At 45.1% G+C, this 26,571-nt stretch overlaps 1 protein-coding gene across 4 annotated transcripts in view; it reads left to right on the top strand.

The window, feature by feature from the left end:
• rasgrp3 (RAS guanyl releasing protein 3 (calcium and DAG-regulated)) overlaps nucleotides 1-26,571 on the top strand; it is a 41,097-nt gene that overhangs the window by 8,705 nt on the left and 5,821 nt on the right. For 3 of the 4 annotated variants that reach the window (XM_061690250.1, XM_061690248.1, XM_061690249.1), the window contains exons 2-14: nucleotides 2,537-2,664; nucleotides 3,083-3,182; nucleotides 4,686-4,748; nucleotides 4,942-5,073; nucleotides 12,165-12,312; nucleotides 13,035-13,208; nucleotides 16,732-16,848; nucleotides 23,625-23,903; nucleotides 24,003-24,083; nucleotides 24,222-24,335; nucleotides 24,424-24,539; nucleotides 25,440-25,587; nucleotides 25,807-25,843. In XM_061690250.1, the coding sequence (XP_061546234.1) occupies nucleotides 2,595-2,664; nucleotides 3,083-3,182; nucleotides 4,686-4,748; nucleotides 4,942-5,073; nucleotides 12,165-12,312; nucleotides 13,035-13,208; nucleotides 16,732-16,848; nucleotides 23,625-23,903; nucleotides 24,003-24,083; nucleotides 24,222-24,335; nucleotides 24,424-24,539; nucleotides 25,440-25,587; nucleotides 25,807-25,843 (1,579 nt within the window). In that variant the 5' untranslated portion in view covers nucleotides 2,537-2,594. The remainder of the gene's footprint in view (nucleotides 1-2,536; nucleotides 2,665-3,082; nucleotides 3,183-4,685; nucleotides 4,749-4,941; nucleotides 5,074-12,164; nucleotides 12,313-13,034; nucleotides 13,209-16,731; nucleotides 16,849-23,624; nucleotides 23,904-24,002; nucleotides 24,084-24,221; nucleotides 24,336-24,423; nucleotides 24,540-25,439; nucleotides 25,588-25,806; nucleotides 25,844-26,571) is intronic. The other variant, XM_061690251.1, reaches the window with a different exon arrangement.

The following is a 26,571-nucleotide window of genomic DNA, read 5'->3' as shown; positions in this document are numbered from 1 at the left end:
GGACTTGACGTTTAACTTACTGCCTTCTTGGCCACGTCGCCATTGCAAAAGAGATGTTCTGTATTAACTGGTCTTTTACCTGGTCAAATAAAGTTGAAATAAAATGAATAAAAATAAATCTGGTTGCACAACTGGCATGTGGCTGTGTTGACGGAAAACAGTTCACATTCAAACTCTTGGTCAATGGGAGTCCATACACACCTGCCACCATTTCAATTTTGAAGTGCCCAAAACCAACAAATGCCTAACAGAAGCATTATTTGCTTTATCCGCTACAATGACTGAATGAAGAAGCTGTTTGCTGACCAGACTTACTGTTAAAGTGCGTGTGTGACGGAGCGAGAGAGAGCAGAACATGTGTGTATATATATATATATATATATAGAGAGAGAGAGAGAGAGAGAGAGAGAGAGAGAGAGAGAGAGAGAGAGAGAGAGAGAGAGAGAGAGAGAGAGAGAGAGAGAGAGAGAGAGAGAGAGAGAGAGAGAGAGAGAGAGAGAGAGAGAGAGAGAGAGAGAGAGAGAGAGAGAGAGAGAGAGAGAGAGAGTGTCACAGTGGCGACTAGTTAGAGCATCAGCCTCACAGTTCTGAGGACCCGGGTTCAAGCCCCGACTGTGTGGAGTTTGCATGTTCTCCCCGTGCCTGTGTGGGTTTTCTCCGGGGACTCCGGTTTCTTCCCACATCCCAAAAACATGCATGGTATGTTAATTGAAGACTCTAAATTGCCCGTAGGTGTGAATGTGAATGCGATTGGTTGTTTGATTCTCTGTGCCCTGTGATTGGCTGGCGACCAGTTCAGGGTGTACACCGCCTCTCGCCAGAGTTAGCTGGGATAGGCTCCAGCACGCCCGTGACCTGTAGTGAGGATAAGCGGTTTGGCAAATGAGTGGATATGTGTTTGTGTACCATTATTGATCAAATTATGTGAAAATGACCCATAAATATATCAGGCTATATTGTGACAAGAGGCCTGTGGAATGGAAGAAAAGTGTGCTGTTGCCCATTTTTAAGAACAAGGGTGATGTGCAGAGCTGTGGGAACTATCGAGGAATAAAGTTGATGAGCCGCACAATTAAGTTATGGAAAAGAGTCGTGGAGGCTAGACTCAGGACAGAAGTGAGTATTTGCGAGCAACAGTATGGTTTCATGCCTAGAAAGAGTACCACAGATGCATTATTTGCCTTTTGAGGGTGTTGATGGAGAAATACAGAGAATGTTAGAAGGAGCTACATTGTGTGTCTGTTGATCTAGAGAAGTGCGGCATGGTGGACGACTGGTTAGCGCGTCAGCCTCACAGTTCTGAGGACCCGGGTTCAATCCCCGGCCCCGCCTTTGTGGAGTTTGCATGTTTTCCCTGTGACTGCGTGGGTTTTCTTTGGGCACTCTGGTTTCCTCCATCCATCCATTTTCTGAGCCGCTTCTCCTCACTAGGGTCGCGGGCGTGCTGGAGCCTATCCCAGCAATCATCGGGCAGGAGGCGGGGTACACCCTGAACTGGTTGCTAGCCAATCGCAGGGCACATACAAACAGACAACCATTCGCACTCACAGTCATGCCTACGGGCAATTTAGAGTCTCCAATTAATGCATGTTTTTGGGATGTGGGAGGAAACCGGAGTGCCCGGAGAAAACCCACGCAGGCACGGGGAGAACATGCAAACTCCACACAGTCGGGGCCGGGGATTGAACCCGGGTCCTCAGAACTGTGAGGCTGACGCTCTAACCAGTCGTCCACCGTGCCGCCCTGGTTTCCTCCCACATCCCAAAAACATGCATTAATTGGAGACTCTAAACTGCCCGTAGGTGTGAATGTGAGTGTGAATGGTTGTTTGTTTGTATGTGCCCTGCGATTGGCTGGCAACCAGTTCAGGGTGTACCCCGCCTCCTGGCCGATGACTGCTGGGATAGGCTCCAGCACGCCCGCGACCCTAGTGAGGAGAAGCGGCTCAGAAAATGGATGGATGGATGATCTAGAGAAAGCTTGTGATGGAGAACCCAGAGAGGAACTGTGGTACTGCATGCGGAAGTCTGGAGTGGGAGAGAAGTATGTTAGAATAATACAGGGCATGTACGAGGGAAGCAGAACAGTGGTGAGGCTGTGCTGTATGTGTGACAGAGGAATTTAAGGTGGAGGTGGGACTGCATCAGGGATCAGCCCTGAGCCCCTTCCTGTTTGCAGTGGTGAGGGATAGGCTGACAGATGAAGTTAGACTGGAATCCCCGTGGACCATGATGTTTGCAGATGTGATCTGTGGTGAAAGCAGGGAGCAGGTGGAGGAACTGTTAGAAAGGTGGAGGCATGCACTGGAAAGGGGAGTAATGAAGAATAGCTGAAGTAAGACAGCTAACATGAAATTGTGCGGACAAAATTAGTGCTCTTGTTGTTTTAATTATAAATGATGTTATTCTTTCTTCAAAGTTGTCTGGAGAGCATTTGTAAGCAAGTATTTACTGGAGTTATACAGTATTTAAAAGCTGACAGCTTATGATGCATGTATTGTGTTTCTGATAACCATGTGCCTTTCTACTGTTCTCAGGAATACTTTGACTGGTGCAGAAGACTGACCTTCGCCCTTCCTCTGACAATCAATTAACATGGGATCAACAACACTGGGAAAGGCAGCTTCTCTTGATGCTCTCGTAATTGAATGCATACATGCATTTGGTGAGTGATGCACACAATTATAATCAAAGCTGGAATACCTACCAGAAACATGCTAACATAATTTTAGAACTTACAGAAAGCGCGTTTTGCACTACTGCTTATATGTGCCCTGCAATTGGCTGGCGACCAGTTCAGATTGTACCCTGCCTCTTGCCTAAAGTCAGCTGGGATAGGCTCCAGCATGCCCGCTCAAGTGGTTCAGAAAATGGATGGGTGGAGGGATGCTATTCATATTTATGTACTTTTTTTTATATATATTAGAAGGGATGTCAATGTCAGAAAGTCATTCATTATTTGAAATCAAGTCAGCAATGAAAAAGTCATGTTGAGTAAATTAAACTATTTGAAATGAAAAGACACAAAAAAATATTAGTGTAGTATATGACAGCCTTGATTTTCCTGGTACTTGTGGTCATAGGTGACAATGGAGAGCTGCAGGCCAACCTACCTCGCATGCTTCTGCTGATGCATCGCTGGTATGTTACATCTTCGGAACTGGCTGGAAAACTGCTGATGATATATCCTTCATAATATGTATATGATGTAGAAACAGAGGTATCGTCTAGTTGCCCATGGAGCAAAATATGAGAAACCGCTCTCTGTACAATGCAGTCCTGTTTTACACTGTTGAATACTACAACCACATTGTAGGATTCAAGACATCCTGTGCCTGATGTAGCAAAGCAGACCCAATACATAACCAACATAGACATATGGTGATATGACTTGCCAAAGAGTTCCACTTTTGTCTCCTCAGTCCAAAGGACATTCTCCTTGACGTTTGTGGCTGCTACTAATTTAGGAAAATCCCAGTTTCAAAATAAATTTTTGCTAGTATATTGGATATTTCATGTCCATTACTTGTATTGACCTGAATAAGAGTAACAGAAAACAGATTGCAGTTTAATGATCGACTTTGTTGTCGTGCCATCGGACTTGGGGCCGCATGTCTTGGACACTCGGGTGAAGAGAGGGGCGGAGTTGTCAACTCATCACCACCTGGTGGTGAGTTGGCTCCGATGGTGGGGGAAGAGGCCAGTCCGACCCAAGCGTATTGTAAGTGTCTGCTGAGAACGTCTGGCAGAATCCCCTGTCAGAAGGAGTTTCAACTCCCACCTCCAGCAGAACTTCACCCACGTCCCAGGGGAGGCGGGGGACATTGAGTCTAAGTGGCCCATGTTCCGCACCTCCATTGCCAAGGCGGCCGACAGGAGCTGTGGCCGAAAGGTACACACTGTCGTGGCGGCAATCCTCGAACCCGTTGGTGGACACCGGCGGTGAGGGATGCCATCAAGCTGTAGAAGGAGTCCTATCGGCCCTTTTTGGCCTGTGGGACTCCTGAGACAGCTAATGGGTACTTGCCAAGTGGAATGCAGTATTCGTGGTTGCTGAGGCAAAAACTCGGACATGGGAGTTTAGTGAGATCATGGAGAACGATTTCCGAACGACTTCGAGGAAATGCTGGTGAGCTACGTTGGGTGTCCGGACTCTCCCTTCGAGATAGGGTGAGAAGCTCGGTCATCCGAGAGGGGCTCAGAGTAGAGCTGCTGCTCCACCGCATTGAGAGGAGCCAGATGAGGTGGCTCAGGCATCTGATTAGGATGCATCCTGGGCGCCTCCCTGGTGAGGTGTTCCGGGCACGTCCCACCGGGAGGAGACCCCGCGGACGATCCAGGACATGCTGGAGAGAATATGTCTCTCACCAGGCCTGGGAGCGCCTCGGGATCCCATCGGCAGAGCTGGAGGAAGTGGCTGGAGAGAGGGAAGTTTGGGCTTCCCTGCTGAGGCTACTGCCCCCGTGACCCGACTTCGGATAAGCGGAGGAAAATGAATGAATGAATCTCACGGGATGAATAAATAATTATTGGAAGATAGCTGAGATAGGCTCCATCACATCCGCGAGCCTAGTAAGGATAAGAGGTACACATAATGGATGGATGGATGTTTATGAATGTGTTTTGTATTTTACTGTTTGGTACTATTTATTTTTCAATCAAAAATAGTCCTTAACCAAACTCTACGTACCGTGACTGCAATGATAATGACTGCCAGAAAACAAGACTGAAGATTTGTTATTTAATGAGGTAAGGCTGTTACATGGCCTTTAGCTGTCCCTTCACATATGCTCATCTGCAATCAAGTTTATTTCAGCCAAACTTCTGTTCTTTCGTTTACATTTCATGAATCAACACAAGGTCACAACTGTACAGCTGTATCATATCACAAGTACTGGATACCTGTTTCTGCACAAATGTAAGTGCTTGATTGTGTGTCCAGGTACTGGATAGGGACATTCCCTGCAGAGTTTAACCTGGACTTGGGTCTTATTAGGATAACAGAGGAATTCAAAGAAGTTGCTGAAAGGCTCAGCTGTGAGGAGCATGTCAAACTTATTGATATCTCCACCATGTAAGTAATAAGTCACTTTTGCCATATGAGCTTCCTCCTACGAGATGCACGCCTTCACAGCAATCATCTTCACTTGATGCTTGTTTGCGGGTCTTACTGCCGCCACTTCTTTCTTCAATAAAGTAATCCCTCGTTTACAGAGGAGGTTAGGAATGCGTTACATTTACTCAAGTAACATTTCGGATAAATTGGACTTGTCAGAGTAGTTTTAATGCATCATAGTTTTTACTTTTACTTGAGTATGTTGAGAAGACTCCATCATCATCCGGGAGGGGCTCAGAGTGATCAACATGCCCCTCGCTACTTTCATTTATCAATAATTGAGTGGGCAATCCATTTTTAGACTTTCTTTTTCGACTGATGATCTATTATTTTTTAACACAGCCCCATGCCAGTTATAGGAGAGAGTGCATCCTTGTGCAACCAGATTTATTTATTTTGAGACCAGTTAAAAAACTACATCTCTTTTCCAATGGCGACTTGGCCAAGAAGGGAGCAAGTTAAACGTCAAGTCCAAGTAAAATTTCAGTTGTTTATTTTCACCTCCCCTCTCAAAAACATACAAAAATCAATCAGTTGAGTTGTACAAATTCCGGGTCACATTAATGGTGGAGAAAGTTTTACAATGATTTATCTTGGTCAAAATTATTTTGCATCACAAAAACCTTCCATTTGAACAGGGGTGTGTAGACCTTTTATATCCACTGCAGCCTCGTTCCTGTTTTTGTAATCTGCCTGGTGAGCCTACAGTATTGTGCTTTTTAACAAACAGAAACAATATGGTATAAGACCATTTCTTGGAGCTGAATTTTCCTGTTATTTTACGAAGATTTTATTTTATAAAGATTTTATTTATAATGTTTTAGATGAGGCCTGCACAGTGGAAGACTGGTTAGCACATCTACCTCACAGTTCTGAGGACTCGGGTTCAAATCCGGCCTCGCCTGTGTGGAAGTTGCATGCTCTCCCCCCACCTGCATGGGTTTTCTCCAGTTATATGTGCCCTGCAAATGGGAGGCGACCAGTTCAGGGTGTACCCCGTCTCTCGCCCAGAGTCAGCTGGGATAGGCTCCAGCACGCCCGCGACCCTAGTGAGGATAAGCGGTACGGAAAATGTATGTTTTAGGTGAAGTGATATTGTTCAGTACTGTCTGAATGTGCACATTCGTATTTTATTTTATTTTTATTTTATTTGACATTCATGCTCTGATTTAAAAAATAAAAAATCAGAAGTTACTCACTAGTTACTCAGTACTAGAGTAGGTATTTTCACTTCACACTACTTTATTTATCTTACGCAAGTAATTATTTGTAGGACTAATTTGTACCTTTATTTGAGTCATATCATTCTACAGTAGCAGTACTCTTACTTGAGGACAAGGTTTCGATACTCTACACACCTCTGCTCGTTTATCGCGTGGGTTCGGTTCAGGACCTCATCTGCAATAGGTGAAATCAGCGCAATGGCGACTACAATTATTTTTATTTATACATATTTTAACGCTGTATGAACCTCCCATACTCTTATTGATCTTCCCCAAAATGAGAAAGGTAATGAAGAAAAATATTTTTTCTGAATGTGAAATTGCTCAATGAAGTGGAGGTGCCCAAGAAAATCCCCTTTTCACACGCTGTCCTCCGGCGTTAACAACAAGCAAAAGAGGAGTGGATGGTACAGCGTGTGTGCGGCTGTCAATGCCGTGGGGTCACAACAGCACACACACGCTGAACTAAAAAAGAAGTGGTCAGACATTAAGGTGGATGTGAAGCGGAGGACAGCTGCCCACCGCCAAAGTGTGCCCAAAACTGGCAGAGGAATCGGCACGCAGAGCCTCAGCCCCGTTTAGACGAGAGAGTCGCTGCAATCATGGGTGACACTGCTTTCTCAGGGGTGGTGGTGGTGGTGACATGTGACTCTGATCACCCCACAAGGTAAATACCATGTATTTTTATAACTCACAACAAATGTGTTCATACAGTAACCTACACTCAGCCCTATGAGATAAAGGTTCATGCGTAAATGTTGTATGTATGGTATTAGTTATAAATCTTTTAAATTTAAATAGAAGCACATCAGCATTTCAAAGAGGATATAAAGATTTTGGACTCCTGTTTGATGACTTAATTAATTATTTTAATACATAGGAGAGGGCACGCAGTCGCAGCCACGTGCTAAATGTTCGGGGGATTCGTCCACCGTCTCCGGTGTCTCTAGTGCAGTGATTCTCGAACAGTGTGCCCGGGTACATTAGTGTGCCGTGGGCGCTCTTCAGGTGTGCTGTGGGAAATTATGAAGTTTTATGTAATTGCTCCAAAAATTATTTATTTACAAAAAAATAATGTATCTGTTCATCTATTTATGCCAGAGAGGCATAGTGACAGACAGAGACACAACACACCACCACCACCACCTGTTTCTAAGAATAAATGCTCTTCTATTAGTTGGCAGGAAGTACATACAGTAATTAATGTATCCATTTTTTTTACATTTTTGTTTGTTGGTGTGCCGTGAGATTTTTCAATAGTAAAATATGTGCCCTGGCTCCATAAAGGTTGGAAATCACTACTCTAGTGTCACAGACACGGAGCATTCATCTCCCGTTCCAAGCATCCCCAGTGTCTCCGACGCAATTATACTCCAACCACCGTCTTCTGCTGCGCGCCCGACTGGCCGTGTCCTCACCCGTGCTGTGCTGGAGTCACGAGGAGATTGTAAGGGCAATAGGCTGCATCAATCATCGCCTTGATCAATTCATAGGCGTCCTCATAAATATCAGTGATTCATTTAATAAACTGGTTAACAAGTGAATTCCGAGTCCTTGCTTCTTTTACATTGTTGAAATCAAATGTTGTTGGGCATTAATTGTTCATCAGTGCTAGTTGTTCATGTGTCTCTGATGTGCAGATTTATTATAACAGTTTCCCAGCATCACCTCTAAGTGTCCCCAAAGCACCAACAATTGCAGAAACGTGCGTACGCCAGCCGTGAAGTTGGCGTGAGGCACCGCACATTTCCACGGTCATTTCACTCTTGATGCATCTGAACTTTGCCGTGAAAAAGAACATACGCCACGTTTTTGTGCGTATGCACTTTTTGTACATGAGGCCCCTGGATATTTTTGTGCATCTGACGTTTTCTGGATTTGAGCGTACGCCTGGTTTCAGTAGGAAATCCACGCATCTTTGTACATGAGGCCCCAGGTGAGGAAAGACAAACCTGTGGGAGCCATCCACACTGAGAGATGCTGCCGCCCGCAGCCGAAGAGGATGCCGCTGCACAGACCACCATGACCCGGAAACAGCTGTACACCTGTGTGTCATCCGTGTAACTGTGGAAACTGATGCTGTGTCTCCTGATGACGTCCTCAAGGGGAAGCATACAGATTAAAAATAATTGGACCGACAATTGACCCTTGGGGCACCCCACACTCAATTTTATGTGTTCTTGAGGAATTTGTACCAGAGAAGCTGACCAGGTTTCACAGTCTATCCATTTTCTACCACTTATCTGAGGTCGGGTCTCGGGGGCAGTAGCTTTAGCAGGGACGCCCAGACTTTCCTCTCCCCTGTCACTTCATCCAGCTCTTCCGGGGGCATCCCGAGGTGTTCCCAGGCCAGCCGAAGGATGTAGTCTCTCCAGCGTGTCCTGGGTCGTCCCCGGGGTCTCCTCCCGTTGAGCAGGGAGGCGTCCCAGAGGCATCCGAATCAGATGCCCCAGCCACCTCATCTGGCTCCCCTCGATGTGAAGGAGCAACGGCTCTACTCTGAGATCCTCCTGGATGACCGAGCTTCTCACACTATCTCTAAGGGAGAGCCCGGACACCCTGCGGAGGAAACTCATTTTGGCCGCTTGTATCTGGGATCTCGTTCTTTCTGTCACGACACACAGCTCGTGACCATAGGTGAGGGTAGGAACGTAGATCGACCGGTAAATCGAGACCTTCGCCTTTCGGCTTAGCTCCTTCTTTACCACAACGGATCGATGCAAAGTCCGCATCACTGCAGACGCTGCAGCGATCCGCCTGTCGATCCGCCTGTCGATCTCCCGTTAGATTCTTCCCTCACTCGTGAACCCCAAGATATTTGAACTCCTCCACTTGGGGCAGGATCTCATCCCCGACCTGGAGAGGGCATGCCACCCTTTTCCGACTGAGGACCATGGTCTCAGATTTGGAGGTGCTGATTCTCATGCCAGCCGCTTCACACTCAGCTGCGAACTGCTCCAGTGAGAGTTGGAGGTCACGGCTCGATGAAGCCAACAGAACCACATCATCTGCAAAAAGCAAAGATCCAATACTGAGGCCACCAAACCGGACCGCCTCTACGCCTCGGCTGCGCCTAGAAATTCTGTCCATAAAAGTTATGAACAGAATCGGTGACAAAGGGCAGCCTTGGCGGAGTCCAACCCTCACCGGAAACGAGTCCGACTCACATATGCGGACCAAACTCCGACTCCGGTCGTACAGCCCGTATCAGCGGATTTGGTACCCCATAATCCCGAAGCACCCCCCACAGGACCCACCGAGGGGCACGGTCGAACGCCTTCTCCAAGTCCACAAAACACATGTAGACTGGTTGGGCGAACTCACATGCACCCTCGAGGACCCTGCCAAGGGTGTAGAGCTGGTCCACTGTTCCACGGCCCGGATGAAAACCACATTGGTCCTCCTGAATCTGAGATTCGACTTCCCGACGGACCCTCCTCTCCAGCACCCCTGAATAGACCTTACCAGGGAGGCTGAGGAGTGTGATCCCCCTGTAGTTGGAACACACCCTCCGGTCCCCTTTCTTAAAAAGGGGGACCACCACCCCAGTCTGCCAATCCAGAGGCACTGTCCACGCGATGTTGCAGAGGCGTGTCAAGGAACTCCGGGCGAATCTCACCCACCCCCGGGGCCTTGCCACCGAGGAGCTTTTTAACCACCTCGGTGACCTCAACCCCAGAGATAGGAGAGCCCGCCTCAGAGAACCCAGACTCTGGTCCCTCATGGGAAGGCGTGTCGGTGGAATTGAGGAGGTCTTCGAAGTATTCTCCCCACCGGCTCACAACGTCCCGAGTCGAGGTCAGCAGCGCCTCATCCCCACTATACACAGTGTTGATGGTGCACTGCTTCCCCCTTCCGAGACGCCGGATGGTGGACCAGAATTTCCTCGAAGCCGTCCAGAAGTCTCTCTCCATGGCCTCACCGAACTCCTCCAATGCCTGAGTTTTTGCTTCTGCGACCACCAAAGCTGCATTCCGCTTGGCCAGCCGGTACCCATCAGCTGCCTCAGGAGTCCCATAGGTCAAAAAGGCCCGATAGGACTCCTTCTTCAGCTTGACGACATCCCTCACTGTTGGTGTCCACTAACGGGTTCGGGGATTGCCGCCACGACAGGCACCGACCACCTGCCGGCCACAGGTCCGGTCGGCCGCCTCAGCAATGGAGGCACGGAACATGGTCCACTCGGACTCGATGTTCCCTGCCTCCCCCGGAACATAAGCAAAGTTCGGACGTGGGAGTTGAAACTCCTTCTGACAGGGGATTCCGCCAGACATTCCCAGCAGACCCTCACAATACGTTTGGGCCTGCCACGTTGGACCGGCATCTTCCCCCACCATCGGAGCCAACTCACCACCAGGTGGTGATCAGTTGACAGCTCCGCCCCTCTCTTCACCTGAGTGTCCAAGACATGTGGCCGCAAGTCCGATGACACGACCTCAAAGTCGATCATCGAACTGCGACCTAGGGTGTCCTGATGCCAATGCACGTGTGGAAACCCTTATGCTTGAACATGGTGTTCGTTATGGACAATCCGTGATGAGCACAGAAGTCCAATAACAGAACACCGCTCGGGTTCTGATCGGGGGGGGGGGGGGGCGTTCCTCCCAATCACGCCCTTCCAGGTCTCACTGTCATTGCCCACGTGAGCATTGAAGTCCCCCAGCAGAACGATGGAGTCCCCAACGGGAGCGCTCTCCAGCACCCCCTCCAAGGACTCCAAAAAGGGTGGGTACTCTGAACTGCTGTTTGGTGCATCGGCACAAACAACAGTCAGGACCTGTCCCCTCACCCGAAGGCGGAGGGAGGCTACCCTCTCGTCAACCGGGGTGAACCCCAACGTACAGGCGCCGAGCCGGGGAGCAATAAGTATACCCACACCTGCTCGGCGCCTCTCACCGTGGGCAACTCCAGAGTGGAAGAGAGTCCAACCCCTCTCGTGAGGACTGGTACCACAGTCTTTTTAATAAAATGTTATGATCTCCTCTATCAAAGGCGGCACTGAGATCCAAGTAGAACCAGAACTGTAAGTTGTTTTGACTCAGTAATAAACCTAATGTAATTTAAGATTTTAGACTCTGGTTCATCCTAAACCCAGACTGAAGTTTTTCTAAAATATTGTTTCTCTTAAAAAAAAAAAAACAATTTAATTAGTAAAAGAAAATAACAAATAAAAAAAAAATAAAAAAAACAGCTTTCTAAAATTTTACTCAAAAACGGTAGGTTGGATACGGGTCGGTAATTATTTAAAATGGTGGGGTCTAAATTCCTCTTCTTCAGAAGAGTCTTCACCACTGCCGTTTTGTAGGCAGTGGGGATGACACCCGTCTGAGGAGAGTAAGTCACAACATTTAAAATCTGTTCCTCAAAGAAGGCATAAAATATTTTTAAGAGTGATGTGGGAATTGATTCCAAAGGGCAGGTTGTTTGGTTTACTTGGGAAAAGACTCCACCAAGTGTCCTTGCATCAACTGGGATAAAACTCCTCAGATAAAAGTGATGGCACAGTTGAGTTAAAAATTCCAGTGGAACAGTTGAATTAAAAATCACATTCTGAGATAAGACTGGATCTGATACCATCAACTTTGCTTATGAAGTGGCATGCAAATTCCTCGCAAATGTCCCCAGATAGTAGCACGGGAACTTTTATGGAACTGGTATGAGTAAAAATGTCGATAGTGAAGAAAAGGAACTCAGGGATGTTTTTGTTTTCTGCGATGAGTATGATACAACGTGTGAATCTTTGAGTTCTTGTTTAGAATTTACAGTCACACAAACACAACACACCACCACCTGTTTCTAAGACTGTTTTTTGAATGGTTCTTGCAGTCCTTCATATGACTGGATGCGTAAGCTGACGCAGCGTAAAAAGCAGGTGAAGAAAGGCAAAGCTTCGCTGTTGTTTGATCATCTTAAACCTATGGAGCTGGCAGAACATCTGACTTTTTTGGAGTTTAAATCCATCAGGAGAATATCGGTATGTACATTTTTGTCTCTTATTTGCTCTTCTTTCCCCCACAAACTGTCTTCTATTGCCTTGCGATAAAGAAGAACAAATGTACTGTAATTGATGGGCAACCTCAGCCTCGGAGATACTGTAGGTCCTGGAAGTCGGTTGCAACTGCGACTGCTGAGAAAAGGAAGGTTGGGAATCAGGCGGTAGATGTGGGTATTTCTGGGTCTTAAAAGGGTTTCTTAAGGATGGGTGTGACTGAGACAGTTGAAAGATGGAAGAAACATGCCATATTCAAGCGAGGAATTGGTGATATTGGCCATGGTGTTGCAGAGGACAGGCAGTTACAGTAGAACTAAGGTCAGTCACTACATTTTCCAGATCTGAGCTCACTAGCAAAAAACAGAAATCCAAAGACAAAACACAGTCATGCTATTAACTGGTTTGAGTAGATGCTTACTTAGCCAAACTTCCACGAAATATGCCGATGTCTCCCATGACATCATGCAAATTGACTGGTTCGAATTTTGGTGTGACTCCAAATTATGTGTCTACATGACTTGAGAGGCTTTGGAGGTTCCATTCTACCTTCCTTTTAAAAGCAACGTGAAGTACACCACCATTTCTAAATCCTGTGTGAAGGGATAACATTGTAAAAAGAACCTTGAGTATCGTGTTGTATTAACAATTCCATTTTAATATTCATCTATTATAATCTCTTCCCTCTGCTTCTATTGTGTCTCCAGTTCCTAGATTACAAGAGCTATGTGATCCATGGTTGCTTGGTGGACAATCTGACACTGGAACGCTCCATTGCTCTGTTCAATGGAGTTTCACAGTGGGTCCAGCTCATGGTGTTAAGCAAGCTGACACCTCCAACCCGGGCAGAGGTTATCACCAAATACATCCATGTGTCTCAGGTAAGCTACCACAGAAATTTATGTTGTCCTATATGCAGAATTGTGGCGGTCATTTACCAACTACACTTTGACATCTTGGTACACAATTTGGTACTGTGGGTTCTTACTCAAGAATATATTTCTCCTGTTCTTGCTTCACTGAACTGGAGACATGATATATTTAAAAATCAAATAGATGCAAAAGCTGTTTTTTTTTTAACCTTGTTTCATTATATTCAGTTCATCCATCCATCCATTTTCCAAACCGCTCATCCTCACGAGGGTCGCGGTTGTGCTGACTTCGGGCGAGAAGCGTGGTACACCCTGAACTGGTTGCCAGCAAATCAAAGGGCGCATATAAACAAACAACCATTTCATACTTACGGACAATTTTGAGTCTTCAATTAACCTACCAACCATGTTTTTGGAATGTGGGAGGAAACCTGAGTACCCAAAGAAAACCCTCGCAGGCATGGGGAGAACATGAACTCCACACCGGGAGGCCGGATTTGAACCCCGGACCGCAGAATTATGTATGAGCTTGATGAGTCTGATTGTTTTCAGCTTGTAAACCATAAAAAGGTAGACTACTACTTAAGGAAGAAGCGGGTTGCTAAAGAGAGTGGACATGGGAGAGAATGGAAGTGAGTGTGTTGATGTTTTAAAAGAGACTTGCGAACTCTATTCATTTGAACGTACCCAGCGAGGTACGTATGGCTCGCGTACATTTTGGTCACAACCTTCGCTTTTTCATCCACAGGCACATTATAAATTATGAATACAGTTACTGTTAAGTATTGATGTAAAACAATATTTTATGCTTTACTGTATATACGCCAATTATTCGGCTTGGGGCAGCGCGGCGGAAGTTCAGAGTCTCGCTTGCTCAAAACCCTGAAATGTATTTTCAGTGTGAGTGAAAGCTTGTGTGCATTTTGATTGGCTGTAAACTGCGACGTTGCAACGGTGTGCTCCGGCAATTTAAATTTGTAATCGCGGCAAAACCAGTGACCCACAGTGGTCAACCATTCATAAAAGCAACTGCCAAATCATGCACACTGCACGACAGTTCAGTCTGGATTGTTGACCCGAAGTATTTAAAATCCTCCACTCTCGCAATCTCTTCTCCCTTCCCCTCCACTCCTTTCATTTATGCACAAATATTCTGTTTTACTTTGGCTAATCTTCATTTGTCTTCTTTCCAGTGCATGCCTCCACCTTTCTAACTGTTCCTCAGTCTGCTCGCTGCTTTCATTGGAGATCTCAATATCATCTGCGAACATCATGGTTCATGGAGAGTCCAGTCAAACCTCATCTGTCAGCATATTCATCACCACTGCAAACAGGAAGGGACTCAGGGCAGAGCCCTGATGCAGTCCCACCTTAAATCCCTCTGTTACAACTACAGCACACCTCACCACTGTTCTGCTGCCCTCATACATGTCCTGTACTATTCTAACATACTTCTTTGCCACTACACACCTCCACATGCAGTGCCACAATTCCTCTCTGGGTACTCTGTCATACGCTTTCTCTAGATCTACAAAGACACAATGTAGCTCCTTCTGACCTTCTCTGTACCCCTCCGTCAACACCCTCAAGGCAAATAATGGATCTGTGGTACTTTTCCTTGGCATGAAACTATACTGTCACTCGCAAATACTCACATCTCTAGCATCCACTACTCTTTCCCATAACTTCATTGTGTGGCTCATTAACTTTATTCCTCTATAGTTCCCACAGCTCTGCACATCACCCTTGTTCTTAAAAATGGGCACCAGCACACTTTTCCTCCATTCCTCAGGCATCTTCTCACCCGCTAGAATTCTATTGAACAAGCTGGTCAAAAACTCCACAGCCACCTCTCCTAGATGCTTCCATACCTCCACAGTAATGTCATCAGGACCCACTGCCTTTCCATTTTTCATCCTGTTTAGTGCCTTTCTAACTTCCCCCTTACTAATGATTGCTACTTCCTGGTCCACCACAGTTGTCTCTTCTACTCTTCCTTCTCATGCATGTTCCTCACTCATCAACTCCTCAAAGTATTCTTTCCATCTATCCTGCACACTACTGGCAGCATAATATATTTCCAACTCTGTCCTCAACTACCCTAACCTGCTGCACATCCGTCCCATCTCTATCCCTCTGTCTGCCCAACCTGGATAGATCGTTTTCTTTTTCTTCTTTAGTGTCCAACCTGGCATAAATGTCATCATTTGGCCTTTGCCACCTCTCCCTTCACCCTTCTCTATGTATTCTTGTCTCCTCTCTTTGGTCCTCTCAGTGTCCCACTTCTTCTTATCTAACCTGTTTCCTTATATGCTCTCCTGTACTTTAAGGTTCCACCATCAAGTCTCCTTCTCCCCTTTCCTATCAGAAAACACACCTTGTACTGTCATGCCTGTCTCTCTGATCACCTTGGCTGTAGTGGTCCAGTCTTCTGGAAGCTCGCGAGCCTGTCTCTGCTCTTGTCGGAAAGCTGCACGGTACTCCCTTCCTTTCTCAGCTTCCACCACATGGTTATCAGCTCCGCCTTTGTCTTCTTAATCCTCCTCCCCACCACCAATCATCATACACACTACCATCCTATGCTGTGTATTTACACTCTCTCCTTCCATTACCTTACAGTCAGTAACGTCATTCAGTCTTCACAAGAGGGAATCTACCTCCGTGCTTGTACCATCGCTCTTGTAGATCACCCTATGTCCCTCCCTCTTCTATAAGAAAGTATTCACTACACCCATTTCCATCCTTTTTGCAAAGTCTACCACCATCTGTCCCTCCAAGTTCCTTTCCTGGATGCCGTACTTACCCATCACTTCTTCATCACCACTGTTTCCTTCACCAACATGCCCATTACAATCTTCACCAATCACGACCCTCTTTCTGTCTGGGATGCTCAGAATTACTTCGTCTAGCTCGTTCCACAATTTCTCTTTCACCTCTACAGTAGGTTACATCCTACATTATACATAACATCCTCAATTTCAAGTTTCAGATATGACACTCTTTTCACCTGCAAGACATACAGTACTTAGCTAGCTCTTCCTTTAAAATAGCCCTGGCTCACTTTCTCTTCCCGTCTACACCATGGTAAAATAATTTGAACCCTGCCCCTAAACTTCTAGCCTTACTGCCTTTCTACCTGCTCTCCTGGAGACACAATATAACCTTATCCTAATCATTATGTCAACCAACTCTCAAACCTTTCCTGTCCTAGTCCCAACATTCAAAGTCCCCACATTCAGTTCTAGGCTCAGTACTTGCCTCTTCTCTTTCGGTCTAAGAACCAGCTTTTCTCTTCTCCTTCGTCTTTGACCCACAATAGCTGAATTTCCACCGGCACCCAGTTGGTTAACCTGAGCCACGATCGATCATATTTGTTTGGCAACATTTTAAGATGGATGCCCTTCCTGACGCAACGCTCTGCATTTATCCCGGCTTGGGACCGACCTACAGTTTGCACTGGCTTGTGCCCTCCATAGGGCTGCATTATTGAAGATACACATACTAATTTACAGAAATCACTGTGTCCCATCAGAAACTTCTGCAGCTGCAGAACTTCAACACTTTAATGGCAGTGGTGGGAGGGCTGAGCCACAGCTCAATTTCTCGTCTGAAGGAGACACAATCTTATCTGTCTGCAGATGTAGTGAAGGTAAGTCAATACAAATCTGATGCAACTTTATAGATGAAGTTATTGCATCTTTCTATTTCTTTTGGAATGCACCTGGAAAGTGGCAAAAGTGTTTCATCCACAACAAGTAACCATTGCAGTCGCTTTGGAAGATGAAGATAATTTTTTCAATACACAGAAATCACAAATAAGAACAACAATTTTCACAACAGAGCACACTAACAATAATGAGACTAAGTTATGACCGGACTAAATGTCCTTTTGGGAAAATAGATCCGATGACAGTGAACTATAAAGAAAATGAAGCAAGATGACACGATTAAATATACTGTATGACAGCTATTACAGCTGCGGAAGGGTGTGTTTTTCTCGCAAATGTGCGAAACTACAAGAAACTGGGAGACAACATGAGCATGTTTTCATTTTAATGTCATGCTTGCAACTTAGGCGTCACGGTGGATGACTGGTTAGAGCGTCTGCGTCACAGTTCTGAGGAGTGGGGTTCAATCCCCGGCCCCGCCTGTGTGGAGTTTGCATGTTCTCCCCGTGCCTGCGTGGGTTTTCTCCAGGCACTCCGGTTTCCTCCCACATCCCAAAAACATGCATGGTAGGTTAATTGACAACTCTAAATTGCCCACAGGTGTGAATGTGAGTGCGGATGGTTGTTTGTTTGTATGTGCCTTGCGATTGGCTGGCAACCAGTTCAGGGTGTACCCCGCCTCCTGCCCGATGATAGCTGGGATAGGCTCCAGCACGCCCGCGACCCTAGTTAGGACAAGTGGCTCAGAAAATGGATGGATGGATGGATGGATGGATGCTTGCAACTTATGACAAAAGTAGCGCGTTACGCGATACATATCTCTCTCATACACACACACACACACACACACACCTGACATAATCAGTGTGTGCAACTTCCATCCATCTTAAGGAAGTAAATTGCACTTTGCTAATCATGCTCCCTCCTCCTAATCAGTCATTGGAGCTCAAGTACATGAAGCAACCACATGAAGCTACCACATAGGCAGTATTGGGAAGATTACTTTGTAAATGTAGCTGGTTAAAAATTGCTTTTAAGAAAATAATATACATGTAAGATTCATGGGGACTGGACAAGTTACAAGTTACCCTGTTGAAAATGTAGCACTAGTGTAATTATTTAAATTATGTTCGATTACATTTTGATAAATTTTCTTTATTTTGAATGAATAGGACACTTGGATGGTCCCTCTAAAAAAGTGGATTACAACCATAGATGGTGATTTTTGAGTTAACCACATACAGTATTTGTTCTTTACACAGACAATAAACTGATAATACATCCATCCATCCATTTTCTGAGCCGCTTCTCCTCACTAGGGTCGCGGGCGTGCTGGAGCCTATCCCAGCTGTCATCGGGCAGGAGGCGGGGTACACCCTGAACTGGTTGCCAGCCAATCGCAGGGCACATACAAACAAACAACCATTCACACTCACAGTCACACCTACGGGCAATTTAGAGTATCCAATTAATGCATGTTTTTGGGATGTGGGAGGAAACCGGACTGCCCGGAGAAAACCCACGCAGGCACGGGGAGAACATGCAAACTCCACACAGGCGGGCCGGGGATTGAACCCGGGTCCTCAGAACTGTGAGGCTGACGCTCTAACCAGTCATCCACCGTGCCGCCACTGATAATACAACATGATGAAATGTAACTGAACTAAACCCAACTCACTTCACAACAAGCATCAGTTTGTCTCCTTGGCTGTCCCTCTGATGAGCTCATTTCTAATTTTGTCCAACCTGGTCACTCCAAGAGCGAACCTCAACATCTTCATTTCCGCCACCTCCAACTCTGCTTCCTGTTGTCTCTTCAGTGCCACTGTCTCTAATCCGTACATCATGGCTGGCCTCACCACTGTTTTATAAACTTTGCCCTTCATCCTAGCAGAGACTCTTCTGTCACATAACACACCTGAAACCTTCCTCTACCCATTCCAACCTGCTTAGACCCATTTCTTCACTTCCTTACCACACTCACCAATGGTCTGGACTGTTGACCACAAGTAATTAAAGTCCTCCACCCTCACTATCTCTTCTCCCTGTATCCTCACTTTCCCCCGTCTACCCCTCTCATTCCTGCACATATATTCTGTTTTGCTAATCTTCATGGCTTTCCTTTCCACTGCATGCCTCCACCTTTCTAACAGTTCCTCCACCTTCTCCCTGCTTTCACTACAGATCACATCTGCAAACATCATGGTCCACGGGGATTCCAGTCTCACCTCATCTGTCAGCCTATCTATCACCACTGCAAACAGGAAGGGGCTCAGGGCTGATCCCTGATGCAGTCCCATCTCCACCTTAAATTCCTCTGTCACACCGACAACACACCTCACCACTGTTCTGCTGCCCTCATACATGTCCTGTATTATTCTAACATACTACTATTACACACCATCATCCTATACTACTACATACCACTCCCCATGCAGTACCACAGTTCATCTCTGGGTACTCTGTCATATGCTTTCTCTAGATCCACAAAGACACGATGTAGCTCCTTCTGACCTTCTCCATCAACATCCTCAAGGCAAATAATGCATCTGTGGTACTCTTTTTAGGCATGAAATCATACAGTTCAGTCTGGATTGTTGACCCGAAGTATTTAAAGTCCTCCACTCTCGCTATCTCTTCTCCCTTCTTCTCTTCCCCTCCACTACTTTCATTCATGCACATATATTCTGTCTTACTTTGGTTAATCTTCATTTGTCTCCTTTCAAGTGCATGCCTCCACCTTTCTAACTGTTCCTCCATCTGCTCGCTGCTTTCACTACCGCTCACAATATCATCTGCGAGCATCATGGTTCACAGGGAGTGCAGTCAAACCTCATCTGTCATCATATTTATCACCATCATCTGCAAACAGGAATGCAATCCCACCTTAAACTCCTCTATTACAACTACAGCACATCTCACCGCTGTTCTGCTGCCCTCATACATGTCCTGTACTATTCTAACATACTTCTCTGCCACTACAGACCTCCGCATGCAGTACCACAGTTCCTCTCTGGGTACTGTCATACACTTTCTCGAGATCTACAACGACACAATGTAGCTCCTTCTGACCTTCTCAAATACACAGCTCTGCACACCCCCTTTTGTTTTTAAAAATGGGCAGCAGCACACTTTTCCTCCATTCCTCAGGCATCTTCTCACCCTCTTGAATTCTGTTGAACAACCTGGTCAAAAACTCCACAGTCACCTCTCCCAGATGCTTTCATTCCTCCACAGGAATGTCATCAGGACAAACTGCCTTTTCATTTTTCATCCTCTTTAATGGCTTTCTAACTTCCCCCTTACTAATCATTGCCACTTCCTGGTCCACCACACTTGCCTCTTCTACTCTTCCTTCTCTCTCATTTTCCTCATTCATCAACTCCTCGAAGTATTCTTTCCATCTATCCAGCACACTACTGGCACCAGTCAATATATTTCAATCTCTATCCTTAATCACCCTAACCTGCTGCACATCTTTCCCATCTCTATCCCTCTGTCTGGCCAGCCTGTATAGATCCTTTTCTCCTTCTTTAATGTACAACCTGGCATACATGTCATCATATGCCTCTTGTTTAGTCTTTGCCACCTCTACCTTTGCCCTGTGTCGCATCTCAATGTATTCCTTTTGCCTCTCCTCGGTCCTCTCAGTGTCCCACTTCTTCTTAGCTAACCTCTTTCCTTGTATGATTTCCTGTACTTTGAGGTTCCACCACCAAGTCTCCTTCTCTCTTTTCCTGCCAGAAGATACACCAAGTACTCTCCTGCCTGTCTCTCTGATCACATTGGCTGTAGTGGTCCAGTCTTCTGGAAGCTCCTGCTGTCCACCAAGAGCCTGTCTGAACTCTTGCTGAATACCGCACAACACTCTTCCTTTCTCAGCTTCCACCACCTGGTTCTCTGCTCTGCCTTTGTCTTCTTAATCTTCCTCCCCACCACCAGAGTCATCTTACACATCACCATCCTATGCTGTCTAGCCACACTCTCCCCTACCACTACCTTACAGTCGGTACCCTCCTTCAGATTACATCGTCTGCAAGACAAAATCCACCTGCGTGCGTCTACCTATGCTCTCACCCTAATTTCCTGCCTCTTCTGGAAAAAAGTGTTCACTGCACCCATTTCCATCCTTTTTGCAAAGTCTACCACCATCTGTCCCTCCAAGTTCCTTTCCTGGATGGCGTACTTACCCATCACTTCTTCATCACCACTGTTTCCTTCACCAACATGTCCATTACAATCTGCACCAATCACGACTCTGTCTCTGTCTGGGATGCTCATAACTACTTCGTCTAGCTCCCTCCAGAATTTCTCTTTCACCTCTAGGTCACATCCTACCTGTGGGGCATAGCTCCTAATCACATGATACATAAGACCCTCAATTTCAAGTTTCAGCCTAATCACGCGATCTGATACTTGAACCTTCAAGACATTCTTACCTAACTCTTCTTTTAAAATAACCCCTACTCCATCTACACCATGGTAAAATATTTTAAACCCTGCCCCTAAACTTCTAGCCTTACTGCCTTTCCACCTGGTCTCTAGACACAAAATATATCAACCTTTCACCTAATCATCATGTTAACCAACTCCTGAGATTTTCCTGTCATTGTCCCAACATTCCAAGTCCCCACATTGAATTCTAGGCTGTGCTTTCCTCTTCTCTTTCTGCCTAAGAACCCACTTTCCACCTCTTCTTCTCCTTCGTCTTCGCCCAACAGCAGCTGAATTTCCACCGGCGCCCTGCAGGTTAACGGTGTCGGGGGCGGACGTTGTTAACCTGGGCCACGCCCATCCGGTATGGAATTCTTTAGATAAGGTGGATAGGTTTCATATTTGTTTGGCAACATTTTAAGAAGGATGCCCTTCCTGATGCAACCCTCTGCATTTATCCGAGCTTGGGACCGGCCTACAGTTTGCACAGGCTTGTGCCCCCCATAGGGCTGCATTTAAAGTTACAATGCCATAATTTTTTTCCCCATATAATGTTTTATGTGCTTCTATCAGGTATGCAAGATAATTTGGGTTGAAAATACCCAGATGCCCTTTTTCAAGCTATTCTAGTTCGTCTTTTAAGCCTGGCAGATGAGAAGGCCGGATTATTTTTTTTTTTAAACATTTGATATGTAAATAGGTTTTGCAGTGACTGGATCACTGTTCTCCTTCATTTGAATATGTAGTATTACCATTGATGTGCGGTGAGGTTCATGATTGGCGAGGCACTGACTACTTCCCGTGACTGAGAGTCACGTGACGTCTGGAGCTCTAGGAAGCTCAACTCAACACTGCCACATGCTGGTTGTGGCACAGTACATACCAGACTCCACTGTGCACTTTCAGTGGCTTTTCTGGTCAATAAGTAAGACTAAATGTCACACACTTTCATTAAATATATTAAAGTCTGTAAAACATCAGTAAGTGCAGTACATGTGTTATAAAACGTATATATTATTGGCAATGTAATGAGGAAACACCAATGTCTCTTGGGTGAAGCCACGGACCAATCATAGCCTGCTTGAATGGATGTGTGCGTAGTCTCGTGAAACATCATGGGAGCGATGACTCAACGTGACTCGTAACTGCGCTTCCTATCCATTTGAATAGGAAATGTGAAAATTCTATTTTAATGATGAAATCATTGAAATTATTTGATTGAAAAAGAAAATCAATGTAAAGCATGGACCATCGAACTTAAATGGAACAATTTAATGTAATCGTAAGGTTTTTTTTTTTTTTTACTATACACATGCAGTGGAAAGGAAAGACCACCAGGGGGCAGTGAGGCCCTGCCTCACTTGCCTACCCTGACCACACGTCACCGCGGCAGTCGTGTACTCACCGAATGTGTATTAGCTTCTATAATTGATAGCTGTAAACATTTCCTCGCTCACCATTCTCCAGCTCTTGGCATCTTTTTCCGTACATTCCCAGTATTGGAAGCATCAGTTATCAAAAAGTTCCGGGTGCCCGCAAATTGCCATGGTCATTTCATCCGCGATTGTTTCAGGACGGTGTGAGTGGCACAGCATATTCTCCATACCGATTGGTTGTTGCAACGCAGCTTCAGGTGGATTTGAGTTTAGTAGGCAGGTACTTTAATATTAATTTGCAAGTCTATGTCACAAGGTCACCGATTTCAAATTCAACCGTTTTGCAAGAGGTTTGGATTTCAAAGGGTATTGCATACAATTGACAAACCGAACAGATGTCAAAATCCAACTATGTCATCAATTCATTTTGACCGATATTACGCATAAAAAAAAAAAGGAGACATAATTGGAATTTGATGGCATGGGACATTTACGCTCCGCTAGATTAATGCTAACACATAATGACAAACACCATGGACAGACTAACGAATAGCATCTATGTGGTGGTGTTATAACGCTTTAAGCAATGGATATTTGACCACAAACAGTGGATCAACACATGTAATATAACAATAGTCACAGGCATGTATTCCATATCCTCCGCGAGAAAAAAAAAAAACATTACTGCTGTAGTATTGAGGAGCTGAGACCGTCTACATACAGTAAAGCTGTATGTCTACATCATAATTATACTGCCCCCAGGTGGACAAGGTTCACACACCAGAAGGAGCAGCCCAATGTCCATTGAATTGAAGCAAAATACAGTATGTGTCAGAAATGGTTTTAATTTCTTTGCACTATTATTTTTTCCCTTCCCTGCTACACTTGTAAGAACATGCAAAACCACTCATTTGTTCTTTGTGTTAACTGTATGAACCCAAAAACAGATGTGGCGTGAGATGACAGAACTGGTCTCTTCCAACAATAACTACTCCTACTACCGCAAGGCCTTCAATGACTCTCAAGGCTTTAAAATCCCCATCCTGGGTGTGCACCTGAAGGACCTCATAGCCATGCATGTGGTCTTTCCAGACTGGGTGGAAGACAGCAACAAGATGAACCTAGTGAAGATGCAGCAGCTGTACGTGACTTTCAATGAGCTGGTGTCACTGCAGAGTGCAGTGGCCCAAGTGGAGCCCAACATGGACCTAATATACCTGCTAACGGTGAGTCAGTAAAATTGTAAACAGAAGGGGGGGGGGGGGGGGGGGCAGACTTGTGTACAGTATATGTTAACAAGTGCTCATAAAACAAAACATTTTCAGCTTTCTTTAGATCTTTACTACACTGAGGATGAGATTTATGAGTTGTCATTACTTCGGGAACCACGTAATCCTAAATCACTGGTAAGTATTATCTGTCTAAAGGCTTTTAAAAATTGTTATTTTTACTTTTGCAACTTATTTAATTCTTAACCATTATTGTTACATTTATTCTAATCAGCCAAATACAATTGAATCTCTTGTGTATGGCTTCTCTTGCAGCCGACCTCTCCCACAACTCCCAACAAGCCCCTTGTATCACTGGACTGGGCCTCAAGTGTCACTACCAAACCGGACCCCTCTGTGGTTAATAAACATATCAGGAAAGTGGTTGATGTAAGTATTCAATATCCTTATTTTCACTGTTACAGATGAAGGAGAGTGTGGAACATTACGAGTTACCTTCTTCTTTTGCTTCCAAAAGTCGGTGTTCAGGAACTATGACCCCGACCACGATGGTTATATTTCTCAAGAAGATTTCGAAAACATTGCTGCAAACTTTCCCTTCCTGGACTCGTTCTGCGTTTTGGACAAAGACCAGTGAGTGCGACACTCACAAGTGACCATTACATCAGCATTTTTGGGGGAGAATCTGCATTTTAAGTGACTGGTAATGCTATGTAATAAATCAATAAATAAATAACTTTGCAACATAGTGGTGCGCTCTTGCACCCCTTCCTTTGTCAGCAACATGACATGCACTTGCGCAGAACCGCACTGCATCATACTGATAGGTGTTTCTAATTGTGCATGGGGGTTGATTTAGCATTTTTTTGTAACTCAGTGCACAATGTTTTTAAAGCTAAGCGGAAATGTTTTGATTGCATAAAAGTCGAGGCAATGCTCTTAACAGCATGCGACATTTCATGTGATTTTTTTCTTCTTCTTCTCAGTACGAGTTTGTGTGCAGCATTTTTTTTAAATGGCCATTTTATATAATTGACAGTAAAAATTCATTTTTACTTTTCACTTTTTACATTTCAGAGTCTGTATTTTTATTTATTTTTTCTACTTAAAGGAGTTGAAGGACTACTACTTTTACCAGACTCCTTTTTACAAGTACCTGTACTTCTACTTAAGTACAAGGTGTGAGTACTTTTACCAACTGATCATGGACCTCTCTCATGTAGCTTACAAGGGGAACCAAATTAGTGGGAAACTTTTCAGTTATTATTGCAAAGAGAGGTTGTTTTACAACATATTAAGGGCAGGGCCACGTGTACACGTTTATTTTAAAAATCAGACGTTTTTCTATACATTTAGAGCTTGCTTGATGCAGGCATACCTAATTGAATGACCCAGTGAGTGAGTTGAATAAGATGTGCATCAAAACACTGTATCCACGATACAATGTGCTGACTTCTATATAAATGACCCTCCTTGCTGCTCATCTTTTCTTTTTCTTTTTTCTTTTTTGTCATCCTGACCTCCCTGTCACAGGGATGGCCTGATCAGTAAAGATGAGATGATAGCGTATTTCCTTCGAGCAAACCCGCTGCTCCAGTGTAAAATGGGTCCAGGATTCCTCCATAACTTCCAGGAAATGACATATCTGAAGCCCACCTTCTGTGAACACTGTGCCGGATTTGTATGTATATCGGAAGTGTTGTCTCTACAGTCTGCATGCATCTCCTTGGTTTTTGTGCTTGTGCTGAACATTACTAAAAGAAAGTCGCGGATGTTTCTGCGATGTCATTGGTTGCGAGCAAAGTCATGAAGGACGAACTGTTGTTTGTTGTTTTGTGCTTTGACAACCCTCCATTCCTCATGAATCTTACATGTATATTATTTTCTTGGTCTTCTGCAGCTCTGGGGGATTATCAAGCAGGGCTACAAGTGCAAAGGTACAGTTTGATTGTATACATCCATCTGCCCCTTTTCTTCTTCTTCTTCTTCTTCTTCTTCTTCTTCTTTTTAAATATACTTCTTATTCTGTTCAGGTCACAGGTGAGCTGGAGCCTATCCCAACTGACTTAGCAAGAAAAGTGGGGTGCACCATTAACTGGTGGCCAATCAATCCTAGTCATTGGATATTTTGATTATTTAATACTGTATAGTAATAATAATAATAATAATGACAATGAGAATTTTTTTCAGATTTTTAAAAAAACATTAGGATTTTTTATAAAAGAGAAGAAGAAAAAGTGGCTCTTTCACTTCAAAGTGGTGGCTTTTTGCCTTAGTAGTTATCGGTACTGATTTCATTTAGGTGGGTTCTACTTCCTCTTTTGTGGTTAACAATTCCATTGGCTGTCAGAGTTTCCTCCCACATCCCCAAAACATGCAAGGTAGGTTAATTGACAACTCTAAATTGCCCTTAGGTGTGAATGTGAGTGCGAATGGTTCTTTGTTTGTATGCGCCCTGCGATTGGCTGGCGACCAGTTCAGGGTGTACCCCGCCTCCTGCCCGAAGATAGCCGGGATAGGTTTCCGGCACGCCCGCGACCCTAGTGAGGAGAAGCGGCTCAGAAAATGGATGGATGGCTGTCAGAGCCAGTATTGACCTTTTTTGTTTTTTTGTCAGCAGTGGACTTTGATATGAATATGCTGTGACTGTTGTCATACATTCAAA

The sequence above is a fragment of the Phycodurus eques genome, chromosome 11, assembly GCF_024500275.1.
Source record: "Phycodurus eques isolate BA_2022a chromosome 11, UOR_Pequ_1.1, whole genome shotgun sequence".
Classification (NCBI taxonomy): domain Eukaryota; kingdom Metazoa; phylum Chordata; class Actinopteri; order Syngnathiformes; family Syngnathidae; genus Phycodurus; species Phycodurus eques.
The sequence above is the reverse complement of the archived record's forward strand: the minus strand, read 5'-3'. Positions and strand labels throughout refer to the sequence as shown.